General features: G+C 61.7%; 1 protein-coding gene across 5 annotated transcripts; it reads left to right on the forward strand.

Moving 5' to 3' along the window:
- The first annotated feature begins 2,935 nt into the window (after positions 1-2,935).
- CEP131 (centrosomal protein 131) lies at positions 2,936-21,607 on the forward strand. 5 transcript variants are annotated; one of them, XM_057536835.1, is made up of 27 exons: positions 2,936-3,149; positions 5,586-5,787; positions 6,525-6,634; positions 7,080-7,194; positions 7,496-7,623; positions 7,966-8,109; positions 10,011-10,124; positions 10,657-10,812; positions 12,069-12,186; positions 12,555-12,671; positions 12,868-13,018; positions 13,538-13,632; positions 14,109-14,291; positions 14,673-14,849; positions 14,928-15,053; positions 15,163-15,291; positions 16,381-16,497; positions 16,937-17,039; positions 17,756-17,957; positions 18,220-18,327; positions 18,415-18,532; positions 18,818-18,892; positions 19,862-20,004; positions 20,084-20,261; positions 20,351-20,547; positions 21,292-21,352; positions 21,428-21,607. In XM_057536835.1, the coding sequence occupies exons 2-27, from the start codon at positions 5,602-5,604 to the stop codon at positions 21,500-21,502; spliced, it is 3,426 nt and encodes a 1,141-aa protein (XP_057392818.1). In that variant the 5' UTR covers positions 2,936-3,149; positions 5,586-5,601; the 3' UTR covers positions 21,503-21,607. The 5 variants fall into 5 exon arrangements, with proteins under 5 accessions (XP_057392818.1, XP_057392819.1, XP_057392820.1 ...); XM_057536836.1 differs by having other exon boundaries at positions 15,163-15,288; XM_057536837.1 differs by lacking the exon at positions 14,928-15,053.
- The last annotated feature ends 778 nt before the right edge of the window (positions 21,608-22,385 follow it).

Genomic DNA, 22,385 nt, shown 5'->3' on the forward strand with positions numbered 1-22,385 from the left:
GAGAGCTATACCATGTTCACGATTGGAAAATTTTACTGTTAAGATGTCAGTTCTCCCCAGATTGATCTATAGATTTAACATAATCCCCATCAAACTCCCCCTGGATTTTTTTGTAAATGGAGACAAGCTGATCCTAAAAGCTACAGCCAAAGTCAAAGCAATTAGAATAGCTAAGGTGATTTTGAAAAAGAATACAGAAGGCTCACAGTACCTGATCTGAAGTGTGAGATGGGTGAAAGTTCAGACACAGATCAATGGACCAGTACAGACAGTTCAGAAACAGACCCACACAGATATGGTCAATTGGTTTTTCACAGGTGTCAAGGTAATTCAATGAAGAAAGGATAGACTTTCACTGGATAGTATTGAAACAACTGGAAGAAAAGAATGAGGCTTGGCCCCATCTCATATCTTACACAAATTTTTTTTTTAATTTATTTTATTTATTTATTTTTGGCTGTGTTGGGTATTTGTTGCTGCACGGGCTTTCTCTAGTTGCGGTGAGCGGGGGCTTCTCTTCATTGTGGTGCATAGGCTTCTCATTGCGGTGGCCTCTCTTGTTGCAGACCACGGGCTCTAGGCATGTGGGCTTCAATTGTTGTGGCGCATGGGCTCAGTAGTTGTGGCTCACAGGCTCTAGAGCGCAGGTTCAGTAGTTGTGGCACACGGGCTTAGTTGCTCCGCGGCATGTGGGATCTTCCTGGACAAGGCCTCGAACCCATGTCCCCTGCATTGGCAGGCAGATTCTTAACCAGTGCACCACCAGGGAAGCCCCTCTTACACAAAATTTAAAGTGAGCCACAGACCTAAGTGTAAAACTTCCAGAAGAAAACCTAGCAGAAAATGTTCTGTCCTTAGATTAGGCAATGGTTTTTATGAGATACAAAAAGCTCAAACTGTAATAGAAAAAACTGGGCATCATTGAAGTTGAAGAACTTCACTTTGAATGCCACAGTGAAGAGGACAAAAAGACAAGCCACAGACAGGAGAAGATGTTTGCAAATCACAGCTCTCAGGAAGGACTTGTATCAAGAACATATAACGAACACTCAAAACTCGATGATAAAACAAAAACCCCAGTTTACAAAGCTGGCAAAAGATTTGGACAGACACCTCACCAAAGAAGGTATATGAATATAGGGCAGAGAAGCCCATGAATAGATTTTCGACATCATTAGGGAAATGCCATTGAAGACCACGTGGGATACCACTACACACCTATTAGTATTACTTAAAAATAATAATAATTAAAAAACACAGTAATACCAATTGTGAGAGCAATGGGGAGCAATTGGAACTCACACGCTGCTGGTGAGAATGTAAAAAGATACACCTCCTTTGGAAAAGTTGAGCGGTTTCTTAGAGAGTTAAACATGTACCTACCATACAATTCAGTAGTCCCCTCCTAAGTATTTATTTACCCAAGCGACATGAAAACTTATGTTCATACAAGAGCCTAAAAGTGAATGTTTACAGCAGTTCCATTCATAATTGTCCCAAACTGCAAACAACCCTATGTCCTTGGGTTGCTGAGTAATAAAGTATGGTTCACGCATACTGTGGAATACTAGTCAGCAATGAAGAGGAACATAGATGCCTCTCACACCGCTAAGTGAAGGAAGCCAGACCCAAAATGCTACACACCGCAGGACTGCATTTCTACGACACTCTGGAAAAGGCAAAATCATAGTGACAGGGGACAGGTTAGTGGTGGCTGGGGCAAGGGGTGGGGAGGGTTTGGCTACAAAGAGGCAGCCCAGGGTTTGGGGAGGGGAGAGAATGTTCTGTGCCTTGTTTGCGTGGTGGTACAACAACTCTAGGCATCGTCAAAACTCAGCTGTACACTCCAAAATGTGATTTTTATTGATATAAATTAAAAAATTTTAAAGTAAAAAAGTACGTGATTTGTAAAAGTGGGGCAAAAATCAGCAAAGTGCTGTTATTTTGAAGGGAAAGACGACTTGTTGGTGAGATCAGAAGTTTCATGGAGGAGAGGGGGCTTTCCTGGTGAAGGGATCACAGACCGGTGGAATCTGGCCGAGCAGCGCGGCGCTGGGCGTGCTGGGTCCACCTGAGCGCTGGGAAGGACGCACCGTGCCGTTCGTGGGACACCTAGGACACCAAGGAGGAGAGGCCCTGCCATTGGGGCCTGTGGACATGGGTTACAATAGGAAACAACCCCCCAGGTGCGGGGGTGGTGGTGGGAGGATTAAAACTTTCGAGAAGGAGGCAAAAAAAAAAAAAAAAAAAAAAGGCATCGTCAAGACAGAAAGGATGGAGACAAAAAGGGCAAAGCCACCGCGCACTGGGTGTGGGAGTCGGTGTCAGAGCCGCCCGAGAAAGGGCACCCTATTGACAGCTTCACATTTCCCCCGAGGCGGGCCTCCCTGGGACTCGCAGATCTGGACCCCAAAACGGAGCTTTCACGAGGTAGTGGGATCCACGTGTCCAGACGGGTCTCGGCAAGGAGGGAGCCCGGGGACCGCGTGGGAGCCGAGGTTCCGCGTGGGATCCGGGGGACGGCGTGGGAGCCGAGGTATGCGTGGGAGCCGGGGGACGGCGTGGGAGTTCGGGGACCCTGTGGCAGCCGCGCAAGCTGGCTGAGCTGGGGTGAAAGAGAAGCTTGGAGCGACCACACACCCCCGGCTGCTCTCTCCGCACCCCGCCCCTTTCTCCTCCTCCCCCATCCCTCCCCACAGGCTCCGCCCAGGACCCGCCCCCACGTCTGCCGAGACCCCGCCTCCCGCAGCCAAGTCCAATCGGCAGCCCGCCGCCACCACGGGCCCTCAGCTCTCTGCTGCTCCTCCCACGCCTGAACTTCCCGAAGGACAGCCGAGCGGCCCAATGAGCTCCCAGGACGTCCGGAGCGGGCGGCCGGAGGGCCAATTCGAAAGCGGCGCGGGCAGGAAAGGCGGGCCTCCGTGACGGACGGGGAGGAGGTGCTAGGCTGTTTGCTGGTTGCTAGCTGCGGCTGCTTGTCCGGCCTCCTGGCCGTTTCATTGTCACCGGGCCTCGGAGTCAGCGCCGGGGCCGGGGGCGTGAAGTCGTCGGCCCAAAGCCTGGGCCCCGCCCGTCCCAGCCTGGAGGGCCCCGCGCACCCTTCGCCGTTCGGTCCCGCAGGCCCCGAGTCCCAGGCCCGACCCGCGCAGGTGAGGGGATCCCTGTGCAGGTGGGGTTGCCCTCGCAGTTAAGGGGGGTCCAGGGCCTGCGCAGATGATGGGGCCCGCGCAGGTGAGGGGGTTCCTGGACCGCGCAGGGAGGGGCATCCCGGGCTGCGCAGGTGAGGTGGAACGTGCAGGTAGGTGAGTGGGGCCTTGTTCCGATGAGGGCGTCCCCGCGCAGGTGAGGTGGTCCTGGGCCCGCCCAGATGCGGAGGCCAGCGCAAGTGAGGGGGTCTGGCCCTCGCACAGGTGAGGGGGTCCACGCAGGTGACCGGGGGGGGGTCCTTATGCAGGTAAAGGGGTCTGCCCAGATGAGGGGGAGGGTGCAGGTGAGAGCCCCTTGGTGCCCCGCACAGGTGAGGAGGGGCTCATGCCCCAGGGCCGTTGAGCTCCTCCTGCCTTCGCAGGAGGGTGGGGTGGAAACCAGTCAGCAGTCCGGTCTCACCACCTTGAGCCAAACCACAGAGATGGGGAGCTGCCGGGCAGAGAAGCTGCCTGGGGTCCTGGGACAGCCCATCTTGAGGGGTCCAGGCAGAGGCTCTGGACACCCACCTTCAGGTCCTGGGAGGGACACCTCTATATGCAAGGTGAGGTCTGGCCTGGAGGTTTCCACGGAGAGGCTGTGTTTACCATCCCAGAGCCCTGCACGCTCCTCCGCGAGTGGGCCAGCCTGGGTCCAGCTGGGTGTGGCCAGTGCCTGGAGGAGAAGAGGGTGTTAAATTTCACCCCCACGACCCGACCGGAAATGCATAACTGAGGACACTGGCCTGGTGAGTGGCAGGGACAGCCTCTGCCCTCACGCTGGAGAGTAGGGGCCAAAATCTCTGCTGTGGGTGTTGGGCCTGAAGGAGGCTGCAGCGCTGGCCTTGGGTGACGATGGTGTGTGCCCGCTGGCCCACCAGAGTCCTCCGTGGCACAGAGGGCTGTGCTCATTCCTCTCTGGTCACTCCTGGTGCTGGCTCACCCCCTCTTGTTACCTGAACACCTGCCACGTGCCCGGTTCTGCAGCTGCATGGTCCCCACCCTCATGGACCTTACATTCTTACGAGGGCATCAGGCAGTGCACAGACCAACCTGTGTGGGCAGGTGGTCAAGTGAAGAAGAATGAAGCAGGATGAGGGATGAAGAGTGACGGCGACAGGCAGCCCTCTGAGTGAAAGGGGGCCTCGTGACATCCCAGGGAAGGGTCTCAAGCAGATTGAGGAGGGAAAAGGGAGGCAGTGAGGAGGTCACAGAGATCAGGGTCAGGTCTGAGGGGCATTAGGCGTGTGGACTTTATTCTCCCTGCCTGGGAGCCCTCGGAGGGTCTTCACTGGGGGCACAGCCTGATCCGAGATCCGGTTCAGGAAGATCAGCTGAGGCTGCCGTGCGGGGAGGGGCTGGGCCGGCCAGGCAGGGCCGGAGGAGGGCTGCTGCGGTTGTCCAGTTTGAGGAGATGGGGGCTCAGATGGGGGTTGTGGAGGGAAGGGACTGACGGGGAAGGGGCACCGGCTGGGTTGCTGAGGGCCAGGTGTGGAGGTGAGGGAGAGGATGTCAGGACGAGACCTGGATCTTCGGTCTGAGCCGGTTTCAGAAAATGCCCGCCAGCGAGGGGCGCTGGAGGCGGTAGTCAGGAGTCTGTTTGGGTCTGAGGTACCATGGGCTCCGTGGTTAGCTAAATTGGGAACTAGGGGACAGGGGGGCGGGAGGTATGCCTGTGGGAACCGACAGCCCATGGATGGTGTTTGAAGCCAGGAGGCCAGAGGCGGTCCCCCAGGATGAAGAGAGAGGCCCAGGGCTGAGCAGTCAGAAGAGGAAGGGCCAGCACGGGACGCTGCAGAGGCGGCCAACGTAGGAGGGGAGGAGGGGAACCTGGACACGAGAGCAGATGCCGCATCCCAGGAGCTCGTGGATATTCTGGGTGGTTCTGAGGAGATGGAGGGGGTTCTGTGGTCAGATAAGTTTGGGGGCCCTAACAAACCCCAGTTAGAATATCGCCTGTGGGGTGCTCACCACGCACCAGCCTCACAGCCGTCTTGTCTGAGCCTCATGATGACCCCTGGGGAGGCACTTTTAAAGGCCCATTTTACAGATGAGGAACATGGGGCCCAGGCGGGTGGAGTACCTGTCACGGGGCGGGGGCTCACAGCCATGACTGCCGCAGCCCCCGGCCACCCCAAGCAGTGCCCCTCCGGGGAAGGTCATCTTGACGCCAGGAGGACCTCCTTTAGCCGTTCATGCTCGGGGTCCCACTCTGCCACTCGCTTCTGCTCCTAATGAGGAGATGGCCACCCAGTGAGGCGGGTGGTGGGCGTGGCAGGCTTCTGGGGAGCTGGGTGGCAGGCAGACTCGGGCGCCCTGGGCCCTTGCGGCCGGGCCAGAGGTCATGTGTGCGCACCTGGTTCCTTGGAGGACACCTCCTCGCATCCCTTCTTCCCTGCTCAGGGCCTACTTGTCCACCATGAAAGGCTCCAGGGCCCTCAGTGGCCCCTCCGGCCCTCCCGAGGGCAGCCCGGAAAGCATGGACCTGAGTCTGACAGGCCTCCCTCCGCCCATGTCCCGGCGTCCCAACAGTGCCTCCACCGCCAAGCCCATTGCCCGATCCATCTCCGTGGTCACTGGCAGCGAGCCAAGGAGGAAGATGCTGGTGAGTGTTAGGGCTGGGCCTCAGGTCCAGGGGTGTCCAGGGCCCCCTACCTCGGGGTGGCGTCTGACTCCTGGGTAAGCTCCACACCTCAGCAGGCACCTTCATGTCCATCATCCCATGCATTCCTGGGGCCGCCCCGGGGCAGGAAGGACTCCGGCTTGTAGACCAGGGAGCTGACTCACCAAGAGGTCAAGACTGGGGTCAGCTGGCCCCGGGCAGAGCCTAGATCCTGCCAGCACCAAGCCCTCTGTCTCTCCTATTCCAGCAACATTTGGATTTGTGTGATTCCTCTGTAAACGGGGTTGATGTGTGGGGAAGGAGGAGCTCCTGGTGGCCTTGAGATACCAGGCAGGGCAGGGCAGGCGGGCAGCCGGATGGACGCGGGAGCTGCGGGACGAGAGCTGCAGGGGGGAGTGAGTGGCCAGGCTCGTTGGTTAGAAGGTGATGAGGAGGATGGTCAGCCTTTGCTGCGGCGCCCGGGCGGGCCTCATGCGCTTCCTCTCGGACCTTCCGTCTGCCAGGGGTGAGGAGCTCCCACTTCGTGTGAGAGGCCGAGGACCTGCCCCCGCTCAGCAGGTCAAACCCAGGACCCCCATGCTGCTCCCCTGCCCACCTGTCTACGTGTGACCCAGGAGAGCCTCTCTCTAAATCTGTGTCCAAGCCTGGCCGGTGCTGCGTGGACTGGCGAGGGTCTGAAACCTTGGCCACATGGTTGGTTGCTTCCCTCCTTTTGGCAGGAGGCCCCAGGGCCCGGAGGCTCCCGGGCCGTCAGCAACCTTCGCAGATCTAACAGTGCCACGCAGGTCAACCAGCCACAAGCCAGCCAGGCATGGCCCGGCCCCCTCAGGTAACCTCTGACCCCTCAGGTACCCCCAGCCTGCTCTCTCCTCACTCTGTTAGCCCTTCTCCCAGCTTCACTGGCGTGAGCGCTGGCTGGACGGGGGGCCAGCCCTGGGCAGGGCAGGCGGGACAAGTCTTGGCCCGTCATTTCCTGCGCAGAGATGTGGACCTCAAGGCCACCATCCCCCTGCTTGCTCCTCTTCCTTGTCCTTGCTGCGCTTTCCCTGTGGGTGTTGTGGTGGCCACAGGACAGGTGTGAGCACCTCTTCCAGGTGCGGTTGTCAGATCGGGGCTGAGAAATGATATTTTATGCTGTGGGCTGGGGAGCAGGAGTCCCCACCGGTGACCTGGTCCCTCCTGTCCCCTCGTAAGACGACCCCCGTCTGGGTTCCTGGAGTCGGGCTCCCGGGGCCCAGTGACTATCCCTGCTTGCCATCCTCTCTGCGACACAGGCCGGAAGAGCCCCCGGACTTCCTGACACTCTTTGAGGGCAGCCCCGGTGGGAGAAAGAGGCCTGCCAGTCTGAGCAAAGCTTCCAGCGAGAAGGGAGCCACGTGGAACGTCCTGGTGAGGCTGCAGCTGAGCTGAGCGGACAGGACGTCACGCGGCCCGTGTCCGTTGGGAGTGACGCCTGGTTCCAGCTTTGTTCTCACTGCCCCTGCAGGGTGGGCCAGCAGGGGATGGGGGGCATCAGTGTTAGTTAGCCAGCTTTGACCACAGCGGTCAATGTGAGGAGGAGCAGCAAAGAATGTCCCAGCCCTTGGGCCATCCCACCGCTCCCCATGTGTGCGTGGGGCAGTGGGGGCAGGGCAGGGGCCCTGTGTCAGTGGCGTGTGCAGCGAGGTCACAGGCTGTCGTCTATGTGCAGGATGACCAGCCCAGGGCCTTCACCTTGCCACCCGATGCCCAGAGTCCTGGCACCCTCGACGTGCTGGTGGGCCCGCGGAGGAGAGAGTGCACGGTGCCCCTGGCCCCCAACTTTACTGCCAACAACAGGTGCGCCGGCTGCAGGGCCACACGGCCCCGCCTACCCAGAGCTCCCGGGGGTGGCCGCTTTGTCTTATTTGTGTCTGGACCAGGGTGCCTCGGAACATTGCTGTGGGCAGGTTGCTTAACCCTCCTGGGCCCCAGGATCCTCATTTATACCAAGGGTATAATGGTTGTGTTTGCCCCCCAGTCAGGAGGATTGAGGAATCCAAGATGTGAACCTCAGAGCAGAACCTGCTCAAGAGACGTTGTTGATGTTTGGGGCACACTTCTGTTTTTCCCGGAGTTAAAAATGATCTCTTGTTTTCCTCCTTGGTTCGTTGTCTGTGTGTGGGTCATGTCTTCTCCCAGACTTGACAAAAGAACCTTAGAACTCCCCTCCAGCAGGCCAGCAGGTGCCCTGCCCGTCCACCTTCCTCCAGAGAAACGTCTCGGAGCCCTGTCTTCTCTCGCCTGGGTCCGAGCTGGCCGCCCTCCGCTACCCCCTCCCTCCTGGTAGGCCCTCCGTTTCTTCCATCTCTAGGGGAGCACATCCTCCCGTAGATTCCTCAGGAAGAATGTGTGGGAGGTAAAGTTTCTAAGACCACATGTGCCTGAACATGCCGTGACCGTTCCACCGACTGAGAGTTTGGCTGGCGCTGAGTTCTAGATTGGAAAGCTTTCCTGACATCTTGAAGCAGTTGCTCAGTTTCCGTGGAGAGCTGTTGTGAATTCACTGCCTTCCTGATCCCCAGTCCTTTCACGTGTCTGTTTTCCTCCCTCTAGAAGCAGTTTGAGTCATCTTTTCATTTCTCTGTTGTGGAAGCTCCCAGGGCCAGGCCTTAGACGTGGTCCTTTCACTCATCACACTGGGCTTTGGTGGCTGGTCCATGTGCACACTTGTGCTGTTTGGTTCTAGGAAATTTCCTCTTGTCATTTCTTTGACAGTTTTCTCCCTTTTCTTTTTCCCGTTCTTTCTGCGACTGCTGTTATTTGCATGTTGGGCCTCCTGGGTTGATTCTACAAAGTTGGCGTCTTCCCTTTTCTTTCTCTTTAGCTTTGGGATCTGATTTCTGATAGATGCACCTAACCGTGTCTTTCAACCCTTTGCTCACTTTGTTTCTTCTCCTGCAGCTCCTCTTGTTCTCGAACGTCTCTCCATCCTTCCTCTTTCATAGCATCTTGTTCTTGTTTCATCTCTCACATGTTTGAGGATTCCACGCAGAGGCGGCTGGAGCTGCCTGCACTGGCTCACGAGACTGACTGTCCTCCTCTGCCCGGCCCTGGTTCCAGGGTGTCTGAAATCAGCCATGGTGGGAATATTGTCACTGACATTGGCAGATGCTGCAGATAAGAGCTTTTCTCTCTAGAGACTTGGCTGTTAAAGATTTATCAGCACAGCCTGACACTGAGTGTAGATTTGTTGAAATGTCCTGTTCTTTGCTTGGCCTTATTTCCATCATATTCTGTTTGTTGACCTTTCACATGTGGGTCTTTCCCCAAATGTCTGGAATACTGGCTCTGTCAGAATTTAAGAGGGAGGCCCTAAAAGTTGCCTGGAGGCTTCACTTTGGGGTGATTGTGTGGGGACCAGGCTGCTGTGCTGGGGGCTCCCCACCTGTGTGCGTCTGGGACTTTTCTGTGGGGCTGCCCAGTCTCTCCAGGGAGAGATCCTCCTGTCTCCCCCGCGGGGTTATTTGAGGGCCACCAGTTCTGCGGACCAGCAGGAAAGGGATGGGGGTGTCCTGGTCCAGTGCACAGACTTTCACCTGGAGACCTAGCTGCTTGTCTTCTGCAGGAGGAGGGGCGGGGCAGGACGGGCTTGGTGCCTGATGCTCAGAGTGAGGAAGGGGGTGCAGGCACAGCTGCTGCTTTGGAAGAGCCAGGTGCCCTTGCTTCCTGCACCTCCCTGGATTCTGGGGTGCAGACCAGCCGCCTCGTGGCCCCTGCGGCACCCAGGTTTCCCCTCACTCACTTTGCGAGTCAGTCACCACTGGGCCCTCTGTTCCTCGTCCTCAGGAACTTTGTGGACATCTCTTTGCCGCTGTCTCGTCTTCTCATCCTTGTGTGTTTGTACATTTTTTATTCCTTCTAGAGGGTTTGAGAGGGGCAGAGAGAAAACTGTGTGTATTCCATCCATCACGTGTAACTGGCAGGGGGAGGTCCTTTCTCTGTTGACTGGTCTGTGACCGTTCCCCCACCCTGTCGCAGGCATGTCCAAAGTCAGGGGCCGCAGTTTTCACCCTCAAACCTCGGGTTCTGCTCGGTGGAATGCCCTGGTGGAGCTTTCTCGGGTCCCAAGAAGGGCTCCACTGGCAGGGACACTGAGACGACGCCACAGTGAGCCCTGGCATCAACAGCGTGACTCGGGGTTCTTTCTCAGAGCCTGACCCCCCTTCCCCGGTCTCTCCTGGCAGGAGCAACAAGGGCGCCGTGGGCAACTGCGTCACCACCATGGTGCACAACCACTACACCCCCTCGGAGAAGGTGCCGCCCCCCAAGAGCTCCAACCACATGGCTCCCTCCCTCAAGTAAGGCCCTGGCTCCAGCCTTGCACGGTGCATGACCTGGGCCACACAGGCGGGCCCGGGCTCACTCCAGCCTGAGGTCCTGCCGAGGAAGCCGCAGCCACCCCCTGAGTCTCCGGTCCCCGGCTAAGACCAAAGCCAAGGGGGGTCTCGAGCAGGGCTGAGCTGAGCTGAGCAGAGCAGCCCCTAGTCCGTCACCCCCATGTCCACTGCATGGTGTGCTCAGGTCAGGGACAGCCCATGGGTGTCTTGAGTCACCATCTGGCTCTGGGATCCTGTGACATTTGAGACCTTTCTGCTGTTTTAAATGCCGTGCCCATTAACCCTGGGTTCCACCAGACGGGCCCTGGTGGGGGCGGAGTAGGTGACCCTGGCGATGACCAGCAAGTCAGAACGGGGAACAGGACCTGTGGGTGCCTCCTCCCAGGACCAGGCCGAGGCAGCTCCCCAGGCTGCGGGCAGAGCCGTCCCCCAGGGGCCAGGAGAGGGGGGCCCTGTCAGGTGGCTGTGAGCCTTTCTCTGCCCTCCCGGTCAGCAACATCATCAAGGCAGCCACAGACGAGGGCGAGGGCGGCAGCCTCGGGAAGCCGCAGAAGAACGCGGCCCGTAGCAACCACACGGTCCAGAACAACTCAGGGGGCACCGCCGGCCAGCTCAGACGGAAGGAGGTGACCGAGGAGGAGGCTGAGAGGTGACCGCAGCCGGGGCTGGGAGGAGGCCTGAGGTACCACTGAGAGAAATTTCCATTTAAGAGTTGTTTTAAGATATGTAGGCTGAAAAGACCACACGTACAATTCTTTTTATATAAAACGTCAAGAAAGGCAAATCTGCAGAAACAGAAAGTAGAGCGGTGGCTGCCTGGGGCCAGGGGAATTGCTTTGGGTGGCGATGGAAACGGTCTCAAACCGGATCATGCTGGCGGTCGTACAACTCTGTAAATTTACTAAAAATCATTGAATCGTATACTCAAAATGGGTGAATTTTATAAGTATGTAAACCATACCTCAGTAAATCTGTTCGTTAAAAAAAGATTAAGCAGAAAGAAGATATAAAACTGAAAAACTCCAAACAACTGATGGAGCCGCCCCTAGAATTTTGCCCCAGGGGAGCGCGGAGGGTGGGCCTAGTGGGCTCTCCTGCTGCAGCCCCAGGTCTGTGACGTTGTGCCCCGTCAGGAACCGCTTAGCGATCAGAGGCTGGGCTTTGAGAGCCTCACCTGGCTGAGCCGTCACCACTGCTGTCCCAGTAGAGCTTGGAACTGGGCCCTGACAGAGGGCAAGCGGGACGAGCTGGGTGAGGCCCGGGTGTCCCCACCAGGGCTCCCCTCTGCGTGCATGTCCCACGGCCGGTGACTGCTCACGTCCTAGATGGTCCATTAGCACCTTTGCTGAGTGAATCAACAGTGTCCCTGAGAGCCAAGGTGAAGGCTTTGGGTTTAACCCGCTTTACTGAGTATAATTTATGTACAACAAGACACGCCCCCTTTAGGGCACAGGTCTATGAGTTTGATGCACGTGCAGACGGAACGATGTCACCCCCTGGGATCCCCTCGCACGCCTCTCACCCAGCCCCTTCCAGCCGAGACCCTGGCCACACCAGCCCGTCCCCTGCAGCTTGCCTTCCCTAGCAGGCCCTGACTAGAGCACCGGCCTGTGGCCTTCCGTGCCTAGCCTGCAGAGTCCCTGGTTTGTTGCTGTTTGTGAGTAATGTTGCTGTCAGGAACACACAGTGCTCACCCATAGGTGGTGGGTCTTTGGGTTACTTTCTGTTTCTAGCAATTGTGCATAACCTGTGCGGATGAGCATTTCCATTTCCCTGGGGAACGCTGGCACCTGAAGAAGGGCCACGTGCACAGCCGCCGGCTTCTCTGCCTGCCGGGCCTTCTGGAGACCCGGGGAGGGAGGCCTTGGCTCAGCCGCCTCCATCCTGAGCCCCACTTTCTGGCAGGTTTATCCACCAGGTGAACCAGGCCGCCATCACCATCCAGCGCTGGTACCGACATCAAGTGCAACGGCGCCGAGCTGGAGCCGCCCGCCTGGAGCACCTGCTGGCGTCCAAGCGAGAGGTCAGTGTGTGTGTGTGTGTGTGTGTGTGAGCCACACCCTGAGGGGGCGGGCAAGAATCCCAGGGGTCCAGCTATATGGCAGGGTTTCTCGGACCAGTGGGGGTGAACCTAGAATTGCCCCATGGGTCCCCCCTATCTGGGGGCCCAGTTTCCTCCCTCCTGAGTCACTCAGTTGGCAGGGCCTGGGTGCCAGGTCACCCCTGCTGAAAGGTGGGGTGGGTTTCTGGCTGGGATGCAAAGCCATCTCCCACCTGCAGGAGCCGCTGGCCACCTGGGAGAGGGGGACTTGTCCTCTGTGGGGCAGAGAAATGGCAGGATGGGGCAACCCCATCTTCCCAGTGAAACCCACCATGGCTCGGCTTCTGCAGGGGCAGCGGCAGCGGCTAGGAGAGGGGACCCTCCTGGACCAGCACCAACAGAAAGAGGTGGCCAGGAGGAAGGCCCGGGAGGAGAAGGCGCGCCAGGCCCGGAGGGCAGCCATCCAGGTGAGGGGTGACCTGAGCCACATGGGGAGCCCGGTGCTAAGGCAGGACCCCCATGTGCCGAGAGCACCGCTGCGCTCCTGGGGGCCCCCCCTTCCCTGAGCCCCTGGGTGTGGGGCCTTGGACAGCACGGCTTGGGGAGGACGAGGGGCTGCCTTCTCCCCTGGGCGGGGTTGCTCACAGGTGCTCCCCACGGCAGGAACTGCAGCAGAAGCGAGCCCAGAAGTCAGGTAACGCTGACCGTGGGCTGCTGAAGCGGCCGGGGGAGACAGGGAAGCCCCAGACCACCCAGGAGCCAACCCTGAGGCCGGGGAGTGCCGCCCAGCAGACCCGCAAGGCCAATAACACTGGTGAGCAGGTCCGAGAGCCCGGAGGCTGCCCTGCCGCCTGCCCACCTCTGCCTCCGGCTCTGTGTGCAGACACCCCGGGTATGGTGACCCCAGGTGCAGCCATCCCTGAAGGCGGACACCCCCGTGCCCAGACCTCCCCATCCCCTTCCCTCAGGGAGGCCCGTGGCTGAGAAGGAGGTGTGGCCTCTGCCAGTGTCCTCTGGCCCCCTGTGCCACTGCCCTGTTTGTGGCTTCCACCTGTGGAGGAGGGGGTGTCGTTCTCAGCAGACGCCAGGCCCTGCTTCTCCACCTCTGCCCCAGTTACTCTGGAGCTGGACACAGGGTCCCTACAGAGCAGCTGCACCAGCTACCTGACCTCTCGCCCCGGGAGGTCAGGGCTCTCCATTGTCCCCGCTGTTCCATGAGGTCCACTGTGGCACGTGCTGTCCCAGGCCTGCATCCCCCTTCCCTGGCCTCTTCCCAAGGGCTCCCCCACGTTCGCTGCCCCCAGGTGGGCTGACGCTGCGTTCCGTTGTGCAGGGGCTGGCCTCCGCACCGCGGGCCCGGAGGACCCCTGCCAGCCTGCCCACGACTCGTCGCCAGAGCCCCGGCAGCTTCCAGAGGACAAGCCTCAGGTCTTAGCACAGCCCTTCCTGCCCTCCCTGCCCGGCTTCAGCTCTGGGGTGCATCTGTGCCGGGGTGGCTTGCGTTTGCCCTTTCCCTGCCCCTCCCTGGCTGTGGGGTCACTCATACCAGGAAAGGCCACCCAGGATGGGTCTTGTCGCTCCAGCGGAGGGCTGGGGTCTCAATGGTTGCTCTGGAATCCCGCTGGGTCTTCATGGACACTGGGGTGGGGCCTGTGCAGGCACACAGAAGAGAGCTGGAAGCTCAGAGGTTAGGTGTTGGCTAACGCCTCCAGCCTGAGGGATGAGAAGGCCAGGCCCGGACCCATCTCACCCGGCCACCCTTTTTGTTTCCCTGGAGGTGGGTTGGGGGGCAAACCCAGTCCCTGTGGCTGAGCGGGCAGGCACCCGTGTGGAGGAAGTCTCACCCCAGCCTCCCCTGCACCGTTCTCTGGTGGTCTCTGCCTCTAATGGCCCATCTGCTGCAGGATGCCAGCTCCCAGGACGTGGCTGGCGAGGGCCTGGAAGCTTTGGGCCCTGCTGGGAGCAGGGCCAAGTCCAGGGCAACCCTGGACGAGCTGCTGGACACGCTGAAGCTGCTGGAGCAGGAGCCTGAGCCGCTGCCCCGCCCCGAGGCCTACCACAAGGACAAATACGCCTGGACCGACGAGGTGACTGTGGGCCTTGCCACTGTCCACGCGGGTCACAGGGGCGCTTTGGGGGCCAGGGAAGTCCACCGGCCTCCTCCCTGCTCTAGTCAGGACGCTAACGAGGGCCAGATGGGACCTTGTTGAACCCCCTTGTCATCCCCGGGCTCACTAAGGTTTAGGACCCCTAGAATAACCCAGGGGTGGAGGTGGGGTGGGCACCACCTCTCTGCCAGTGGTGCCCCCAGGTGATGGATGCCCTGCCAGGGTCTGGGCAGCCTGAGAGGCCCTCCCTCGGACCAGGCTCTCTCCTGCCCCAGGGGGCCCTGAGCAGCTCCTGGAAGGCCAGCCCAGAGTCTTCCGCTGCCGCGACTGCCCTTAATGCTGCGCCCCCTCCCCCCGCAGGAAGACGATTCCAGCTCCCTGACGGCCGACAACCTGGAGAAATTTGGGAAGCTGAGTGTGGCTGCTTGCCCCCGCGAGGATGGGACCCTGCTTTCGGAGGCCAAGCTGCAGAGTATCATGAGCTTCCTGGATGAGATGGAGAAGTCTGGGCAGGGCCCGCCGGCCTCGGCCCCCCAGGTGTGGAGGGGTCTCCAGGGAGGGACGGCAGGTCATCACTAGGTGAGCAGGGCCTGCCTGACACAGCCGCGTCCCCAGGGGCCCATGCCGGAGGAGGGGCTGGGGCGCCTGGAGCCCGCGTCCGAGGTCAGCACGTCGGTGATGCGGCTGCAGCTGGAGGTGGAGGAGAAGAAGCAGGCGATGGTGCTGCTGCAGAGGGCGCTGGTAACGTCGCCGCCAGCGCTGCCTCCGTCCCCATGTCCCCAGCTGGAGCGAGTCCCCGGCCTGCCCCCTGAGGGCCTCATCTCTGTCTCATCTCCCGCACCCCCCGCAGGCGCAGCAGCGCGACCTCACCATCCGGCGGGTCAAAGAGACGGAGAAGGAGCTGGGTCGGCAGCTGCGGCAGCAGAAGGAGCACTACGAGGCCACCATACAGCGGCACCTGTCCTTCATCGACCAGGTGGTGCTGCCTGGGAGGCGGGGCTTGAGGGCAGGGCTGTCAGGACCTGAGCAGTCAGGGAGGAGAACGGGACTGGGTTCCAGATCAGCTCGGGCCTCATGGAGATTTCTGGAGCCATTGGCCTCCCCTGTGGGTCTCCTTCTCCTTCTGTAGAAACGGGCAGCATCTTCCCCTGTGGGGACCAGGGCTGGTCCAGTGCACACCAGCCCCATTGGGTGCTGCTCACCAGCCCCCAGCGATGCTCCCCACAGCCGTAATCCTCCCCCCACCCATGGCCGTGCTCCCCAGCCCAGCATGTGGGCGGGCAGCAGGAGCAGGTGGGCAGAGCACATCCAGGGTGGGGTCCAGCCATGTGGGATCACTCAGAGGACCGGTCGGTCCTCTGGGGGCCTGGTGGGAGGCGTCCAGCAGGACACACCCTGAACTTTCCTGTGTGTTCCAGACTGTCCGTGTCCCGGGGAGGCCACTCCTGGTCTGCTGGGGCTGGTGGGGCAGCCAGAGCTCCCTTGACAGGGTGGTGGCAGCTTCACGCCCACGCTGTGTTCAGTCAAGCCCCCCCGTCGGGTCCTTTTCTGAGGAAAACTCTGGTGCGGGGTCTGTGAAGAGAGGAAGGAGCCCAGAGGAACCGAGTGGCCTCCCGTGATCATTAGCGACACTCTGCTTGGTGGTCATAGGTGTCTCCAAATTGGGGGTCTGCCTGGAGCCCTCAGTGAGGCTGGGTGCCATCCTGGGGCTTCACAGAGACCCCTTGGCAGGCAGCGGGCAGGCCCTTCTCCACTGGCCAGGTGACGGGGTCGAAAGAATGACCCCCATTCCAGGAAGCTCCTGATGTGGCCACACTGGGGGGCTTGTAGCCAAGGCACCGCCCCTGCCTGAGCTCCGCTGACACCAGCCAGGTCTCAGGGGGCTTGAGGGCCGGGGGCAGCTGCAGCCCCTTGTCCACGTGTGCACACCCTCCCAGACCCAGGGTCCCGCACAGACCCAGGAGCAGCGGGGTGTTTTGGGATTTGGTGCGCTGGCCCCCCCGGGTGAAGGGAGGCGGGGTCTCCTGGCCTCACGGGGCAGCAGCTTCACCTCCGCCCCTGGTCGCAGTTGATCGAAGACAAGAAGGCTCTGGGTGAGAAGTGCGAGGCCCTGGTGGCCGAGCTGAAGCAGGGGGACCAGAGGCTCAAGGACAAGGAGGCCCAGATGCAGGAGCAGCACGAGCTGGTGAGCCCCTCGCCCTCCTGACACCTGACCCCAGGCCTGGTGTGCCTGCAGGCCCTGTGCGAGGGACCCCAGGACAGGTGGCCCCCAGAGCCTCATTCCCCGACCTCCGAGCTGCTTCCCACAAGCCCGGCAAGTGGCAGACCCCGGGGCAGGGGCTGAGGGACTCGCATGACCCCTCCCGTGTCACAGATGAGGAGGTGGGGTTCAGAGGAGGTGACCGAGGACGTGCCGCAGCTCTGGTCCCTGGTCAGAGGGACGCCACTTACTACTCCCGGCTTCTGTCAGACAACAACCGCAGCCTCTGGTGCTTCCTGCTATGCCTGAGGTCACTGTTGAAAGGCCGCCTCTTGAAAGCCAGGGGATGGCCAGAAGGGGGCTGTCATTTGCATCTTCCCGCTTCGCACAGCTCCTCTGTTGACTCCTGTTTCCTTGCTGGTAGGAGATTAAGAAACTCAAAGAACTCATGAGCGCCACCGAAAAAGTCCGCAGGGAAAAGTGGATCAATGAGAAGACCCAGAAGATCAAGGAGATCACGGTCAAAGGTGGGTGCCGCTGTGCCCAGAGCCGCCACTCGGGCAGAGTAATCGTGGGGGTCTCGAGTGAGAACAGTAGTTCCAATTGCACACGTGGCGGAGAGGCTTCCTGGGAAGCAGTGAGACTCAGGGATGCAGCCCAGCTGGCTCGAGGCCGGGAGACGCAAGGGAGGCTGACGGCACACGAGCTTGGCCACAGACCAGCGTCCAGACAGAGGGCCCGGTCCGGTGAGGGGGGCCTCACCTTCCCTTGGCCGGGCTCCCCTTGCCAGGTCTCCTGGTCTCCTCCAGCTTCCAGGGGAGCGAGCCAGATGGGGGTTCAGGGTGGGGGCCGCCTGCTGGCAGCACAGTTGCTCCTCCCCCACTCAGAGAGCCTTCTGAGGGCTGATGGGGCAGCCCCAGCTGTGCCTGCCCATGCCCGGCCCTCCTGCCCCAGGACACCCTCCTCTCCAGTGACCCCCCCTCCTCCAGGGGGAGACCCAACAGGCCAGAGCACCAAGGAGGGAGCCTCAATGCAGTGGGCAGGGAGAGATGCCGTGGGTACTGGTGGACTCAGCTGTGCTTTGGGCTGGAGCCCATGGGGGGGGTCCTCTGCCTGGACTGCACCCCTGGTGTCATGGTGGGCAGAGATCGGGGGTCCCCCACAGTACAGAGGGGTGAGGGGCAGCACCCCTGCAGTGGTGGAGGAGGGTCCCTGCAGCACAGTCTCCCTCCACGCCCCCCAGGCCTGGAGCCTGAGATCCAGAAGCTGATCACCAAGCACAAGCAGGAGGTGAAGAAGCTAAAGAGCCTGCACGCGGTGGAGCTGCTGCAGGCGGACGAGCGCGCGGCCCAGCGCTACGGACGCCAGGCGGAGGAGCTCCGCGAGCACCTGGAGCGGGAGAAGGAGGCGCTGGGCCGTCAGGAGTGGGAGCGTGCCCAGCAGCGGTGAGGGTCCCAGCCCTCTGGGGACGTGGAGGGTGGGGGTGAGGCCTGGGGTGTGCGCAGACCCCCCAGAGCGAACAGCACTTCCTCCGCAGTGGCCTCCCTCGGAGGACAGAGAAAATGGGGGGGGTGTAGGACACCGAGGGATGCAGCTGTACTGGGCAGTTCAGTTCTGAGGGACGTGCCTGGGTGGCGGCTGGGGTGGATGGGGCGGGGACTCCAGCGCTCTGGCGGCCCCCACCCCCAGCGGGTCCTGTGTCCACAGCTTCGAGCAGCACCTGGAGCAGGAGCAGCGGGCCCTGCAGCAGCAGCGGCGGCGGCTCTACAACGAGGTGGCCGAGGAGAAGGAGCGGCTGGGCCAGCAGGCCGCCAGGTACCGCGGGGAGGGGCCCAGCCCCGCCCCGCCCTGCCCCCCCCAGCCCAGCCCAGCCTTACAGAACTGGCCTCTGCTCACCTGCAGGCAGCGGGCAGAGCTGGACGAGCTGAGGCAGCAGCTGGAGGAGAGCAGCTCGGCAGGGGGCCGGGCCTTGAGGGCCGAGTTTGAGAAGGGGAGAGAGGAGCAGGAGCGCCGGCACCAGGTCAGCCCCGCCCCGTCCTGCCCGGGCCCCGCCCCTCCAGGCCAGCCCAGCAGCAAAGCACCCACACCACCTGCGGAGAGGGGCCACCACCAGGAGCTGCGCCCACTGCCAGGGTGGCAGACGCTTGGAGTGCTACGCTGAGCCTGGGTTCACACGACGGGACTCCCCAGCTAGCTCACCACAGACCCTCAGCTTGACCGCAGGCCCCGTCCAGGCTCTTGCAGACACTGCCCTGGGTGGGGAGCAGCCAGCGGGGGCTGCTCTCACACTGTCACTTGCCCCCAGATGGAACTGAAGGCCCTGAAGGACCAGCTGGAGGTGGAGAAACAGATGTGGGAGGCCAACTCCGCCAAGAAGGAGGTGGGAGGCCGTGAAGTTGGGGCAGGGGGTGGGGTCTTCCTTCCCTCTCTCCCCTCCTGCCCGGCACCCCAGGCTTCAAAGCTGGCTTGTAGGCTCCACCTCTGTGGCCTCCCCTCGGGCACACGTGGGTTCTGGCTGCCCAGGGCTGGCGGTGTGATTCTGACCGTACTTGAGTGAGCTTCCAGGTGGGCTCGGGAGAGACCAGGGGGCTGGAGCGGACCCCACTTGATGGTGGCGGGCGTTCCTCACCCTCCCCTCGCCCAGGTAGCTCCTCTCAAAGTTGACAGGTTGACTTGCAGCCAGAGTAAGGGGCCCACGCAGGAGCAGGCTTTTGCTTGTCCTCTCATGCCTTTTACCAGGTGGGCTGTGTCACCTCTCCTGTCCTGGAAGGAGGCTGTGGTGGAGAGTCACCCAGGGCCACACAAGGCATCAGCCTGGGGACAAAGCCTGAGCAGTGGCCTAGCAACCATGCTATCCCCCACCCCCAGCCACAAACGGAGGGGTCCCCATATCTGTGGGATACGTTCCCAGACTGTTTGCTGAGTTAAAGGGCGTGGCATTAAACCTGATGGCAGTTTCAAGGTTGCCTTCCAAGAGGCTGCCCTACTGATGCTCTCGCACCCAGGTGGGGGCACCTGGCCCTGCCCTCAGCAACCAGACGAGGTCCCTTCTTTTATCAGGAGGGTCAGTTTGGCAGCAGACGCGGTCTCTGTGGTCTTAGTCCTGGGTCTCTGAGTGGGGAGAAGCACCAGGCTGTGCTAATGGTTCCCACTCAAGCCCCTGCTGTGTCCCACGCTGGGTCCTGATGACAGGATGTGGCCTCCACCCCTGAGGACAGGTGGGGCCTGGGGTAGTGCGAGGCCTCTCCTTCCCTGCCATCAGGGCATTCCCAAGAGTCCATGTGGCCATCCCTTGGCCTCCTCCGCCAACCTCAGCCGGCCCCCCAAACCCTCTGGGCCTCCCCTGCAGGAAGCGTGGCTGCTGAACCGGGAACGGGAGCTGAAGGAAGAGATCCGGAGAGGCCGGGACAAGGAGATCGAGCTGGTCATCCACCGGCTGGAGGCCGACATGACGCTGGCCAGGGAGGAGAACGAGCGGGCCGCTGAGAGCCGGTGAGGCCCCGAGAACCCCGGAGCGAGGCCCAGAGACTGGCAATGGGGCTGCCTCTGACCCTGCTTCTCCCGCCACCAGGGTCAAACGCCTCCGGGATAAGTACGAGGCGGAGCTCTCAGAGCTGGAACAGTCGGAGCGGAAGCTCCAGGAACGGTGTGCAGAGCTGAAGGGGCGCCTTGGGGAGGCCGAGGGGGAGAATGTGCGTCTGCAGGGCCTGGTGCGGCAGAAGGAGAAGGAGCTGGCGGATGTGAAGGCGGTGAGCAGGCGGGATGGGTGGCTGACCACCAGCCCCCAGCCCCCGCCGTCCGCTCACGCCGTCCCTGTCGTCCCCGCCCGCCACCCCAGGTAAATGAGCAGCTGGCTGGCGAGCGCAGCAGCCTGGCCCAGGTCCTTCGCCAGGAGTTCGCTGACCGGCTGGCAGCTTCCGAGGAGGAGAACCGGCAGGTCAGGGCCGAGCTGGCCGAGCTGCGGGCCCGCCAGCGGCTGGAGCTGGAGCAGCTCACGCGGGAGAAGCAGGCGGAGCTGGAGGAGGTTCACGGGAGGTGGGCTGCAGGGCTGAGTGGGGTCCTGGGGAGCACAGGGCTGGGGGAGGCAGGCGGGACCCTGTGGCTCCAAAGAGGACGCTGGGCCCAAGAAGGCGAGCAGGCTGCGGGCCCTGCTTCCTGCTTCCTGCTTCCTGCTTCCTGCCTCCTGCCGATGCAGAACTGGGCCGCATCAGCCGTGGCTGCTCCAGGCTCTGTGTTTGAGGCTCTGTCGTCCTCTATGTGGTGCTTCGCCCCAGAGCCTGGGAAGAAGCCCAGCCAACCCCAGCCAGGGCGGGTGCCCTATGTGTGGGTGTCCGGAGAGGAGCTTCCTGGCCCTTAGCCCCCTGGGCCTGGGTGGAGTGGGTGCTATGCAAAAAGGGTGGACACCCTCCACCCCCTACTCCCCCCGCCGCCAGGGGTCCCTTAGTCCTTCCCTGGTCCCTACCTGCCTGCCCTCCGTGGGTGCTCTGCGACGCGGGCGTGTGGTGGGGGCTTCTCGTCCTCCTCTCAGCAGGGAGCCCTTCCCAAGGGGCATGGATTCACATGGGGTCAGCCGTGGGGTCACAGATCCTGTCATTGGCTTCTCCAGGCGGCTCAGTGCCGCAGTCAGCAGGGCTGGGACAAGGTGGGCAGGAGTGGCCCCTCCTGCTCTTCGGGGGATGGAGGCCCCCCACCGGCCACCCTGCTGCACTCAGAGCTGCAGGCCGGCGTGGGGGTCTGGCAGGGGCATCGCACAGAGGCCCACCGCACACTCCCCCGCAGGGTGAAGCTGGCCCTGGCAAAGAAGGAGGAGGCCGTGAGCAGCCTCCGGAAGCAGCACGAGGTGGGTCCCCACGGCCGGCCTTCCTGGGGGAGCGGGGGTGGCTTGGGCCTGACCAGGATGGACGGCCTGTTGCAGGCCGCGATGAAGAGGGCCGACCACCTGGAGGAGCTGCTGGAGCAGCGCAGGCGGCCGTTCCCGAGTGCCAAGTGACCGCCGACAGCAGCAGGCTGAGGGCGCCTGGCCGGAGGTGCTCTGGCCGCCCCTCAGGTGGAGCACCAAGGCTACGTCGTAACAGTAAAGAGGTGTCTTTTAATACTTTGTGTGACCCTGACTTGTCTCTCCTGGGCTGGGGCCTGGGCCCTGGGGTGGCGGGGCTGGAGGCTGCTCAGGGCCAGGTGTGAGGTGACCCGACCTAGCTTTGCTCTTGGCCTGCCCCCCATGTTCCCTGCCTGGCCCTGCGGTTCCCCGACTCAGGCCCCAGTCCCTGAGCAGAGAGAATGGCCCTCTGTTCCAGCCTGGGCCTGGACGAGCCCCAGGACGCTTGTGCCCCATCGCCGCACCCCTCACCCCTGGGGAAGGAGGTCTGAGCCTCCTCCCCGACCCCTGCACAGGCTGCTGTGTGTCCCCTCCATGGTTAGAGAACTGGCCAGCCTCCCTGAGGGGCTCTCCTTCCTTCCCCCACTCAGGACACCCCCTGGAGGTGACAACCTGGAACCTGTGAGAAATGGGCACTGGACAGGCCCTGCCCACGAGGAGGGTGGAGGCCCATCCTCGAAGGTCTGGGCAGGGGAGCGAAAGGGCAGCGGAGGGGACACTCCCCCTCTGGGAACTCTCCTCCCCCGCCCTCCCACCAGGTACTCTGTCGCTGCTGCTGCCCTGGCCGAGGGTGCTGGGACCAGGCCGCTGGGGAGAGCCGGCGCTGGCCAGGACAGCCCTCCTAATGGCCCAGGCGCCACCCTACTTGTGGGAACGCGCAGGGCTGGCCCTAGTGGAGGTGGAGCCCCTCCTGCGCCCTTGAAAGGCCCTGGGGCTTGGCCTCTCGCTAGCGTGAGTCCCGGCAGCGGTCACTCTCAGTCTCAACCACCAGGAGGGC

Source organism: Balaenoptera acutorostrata, chromosome 20, assembly GCF_949987535.1.
Source record: "Balaenoptera acutorostrata chromosome 20, mBalAcu1.1, whole genome shotgun sequence".
Classification (NCBI taxonomy): domain Eukaryota; kingdom Metazoa; phylum Chordata; class Mammalia; order Artiodactyla; family Balaenopteridae; genus Balaenoptera; species Balaenoptera acutorostrata.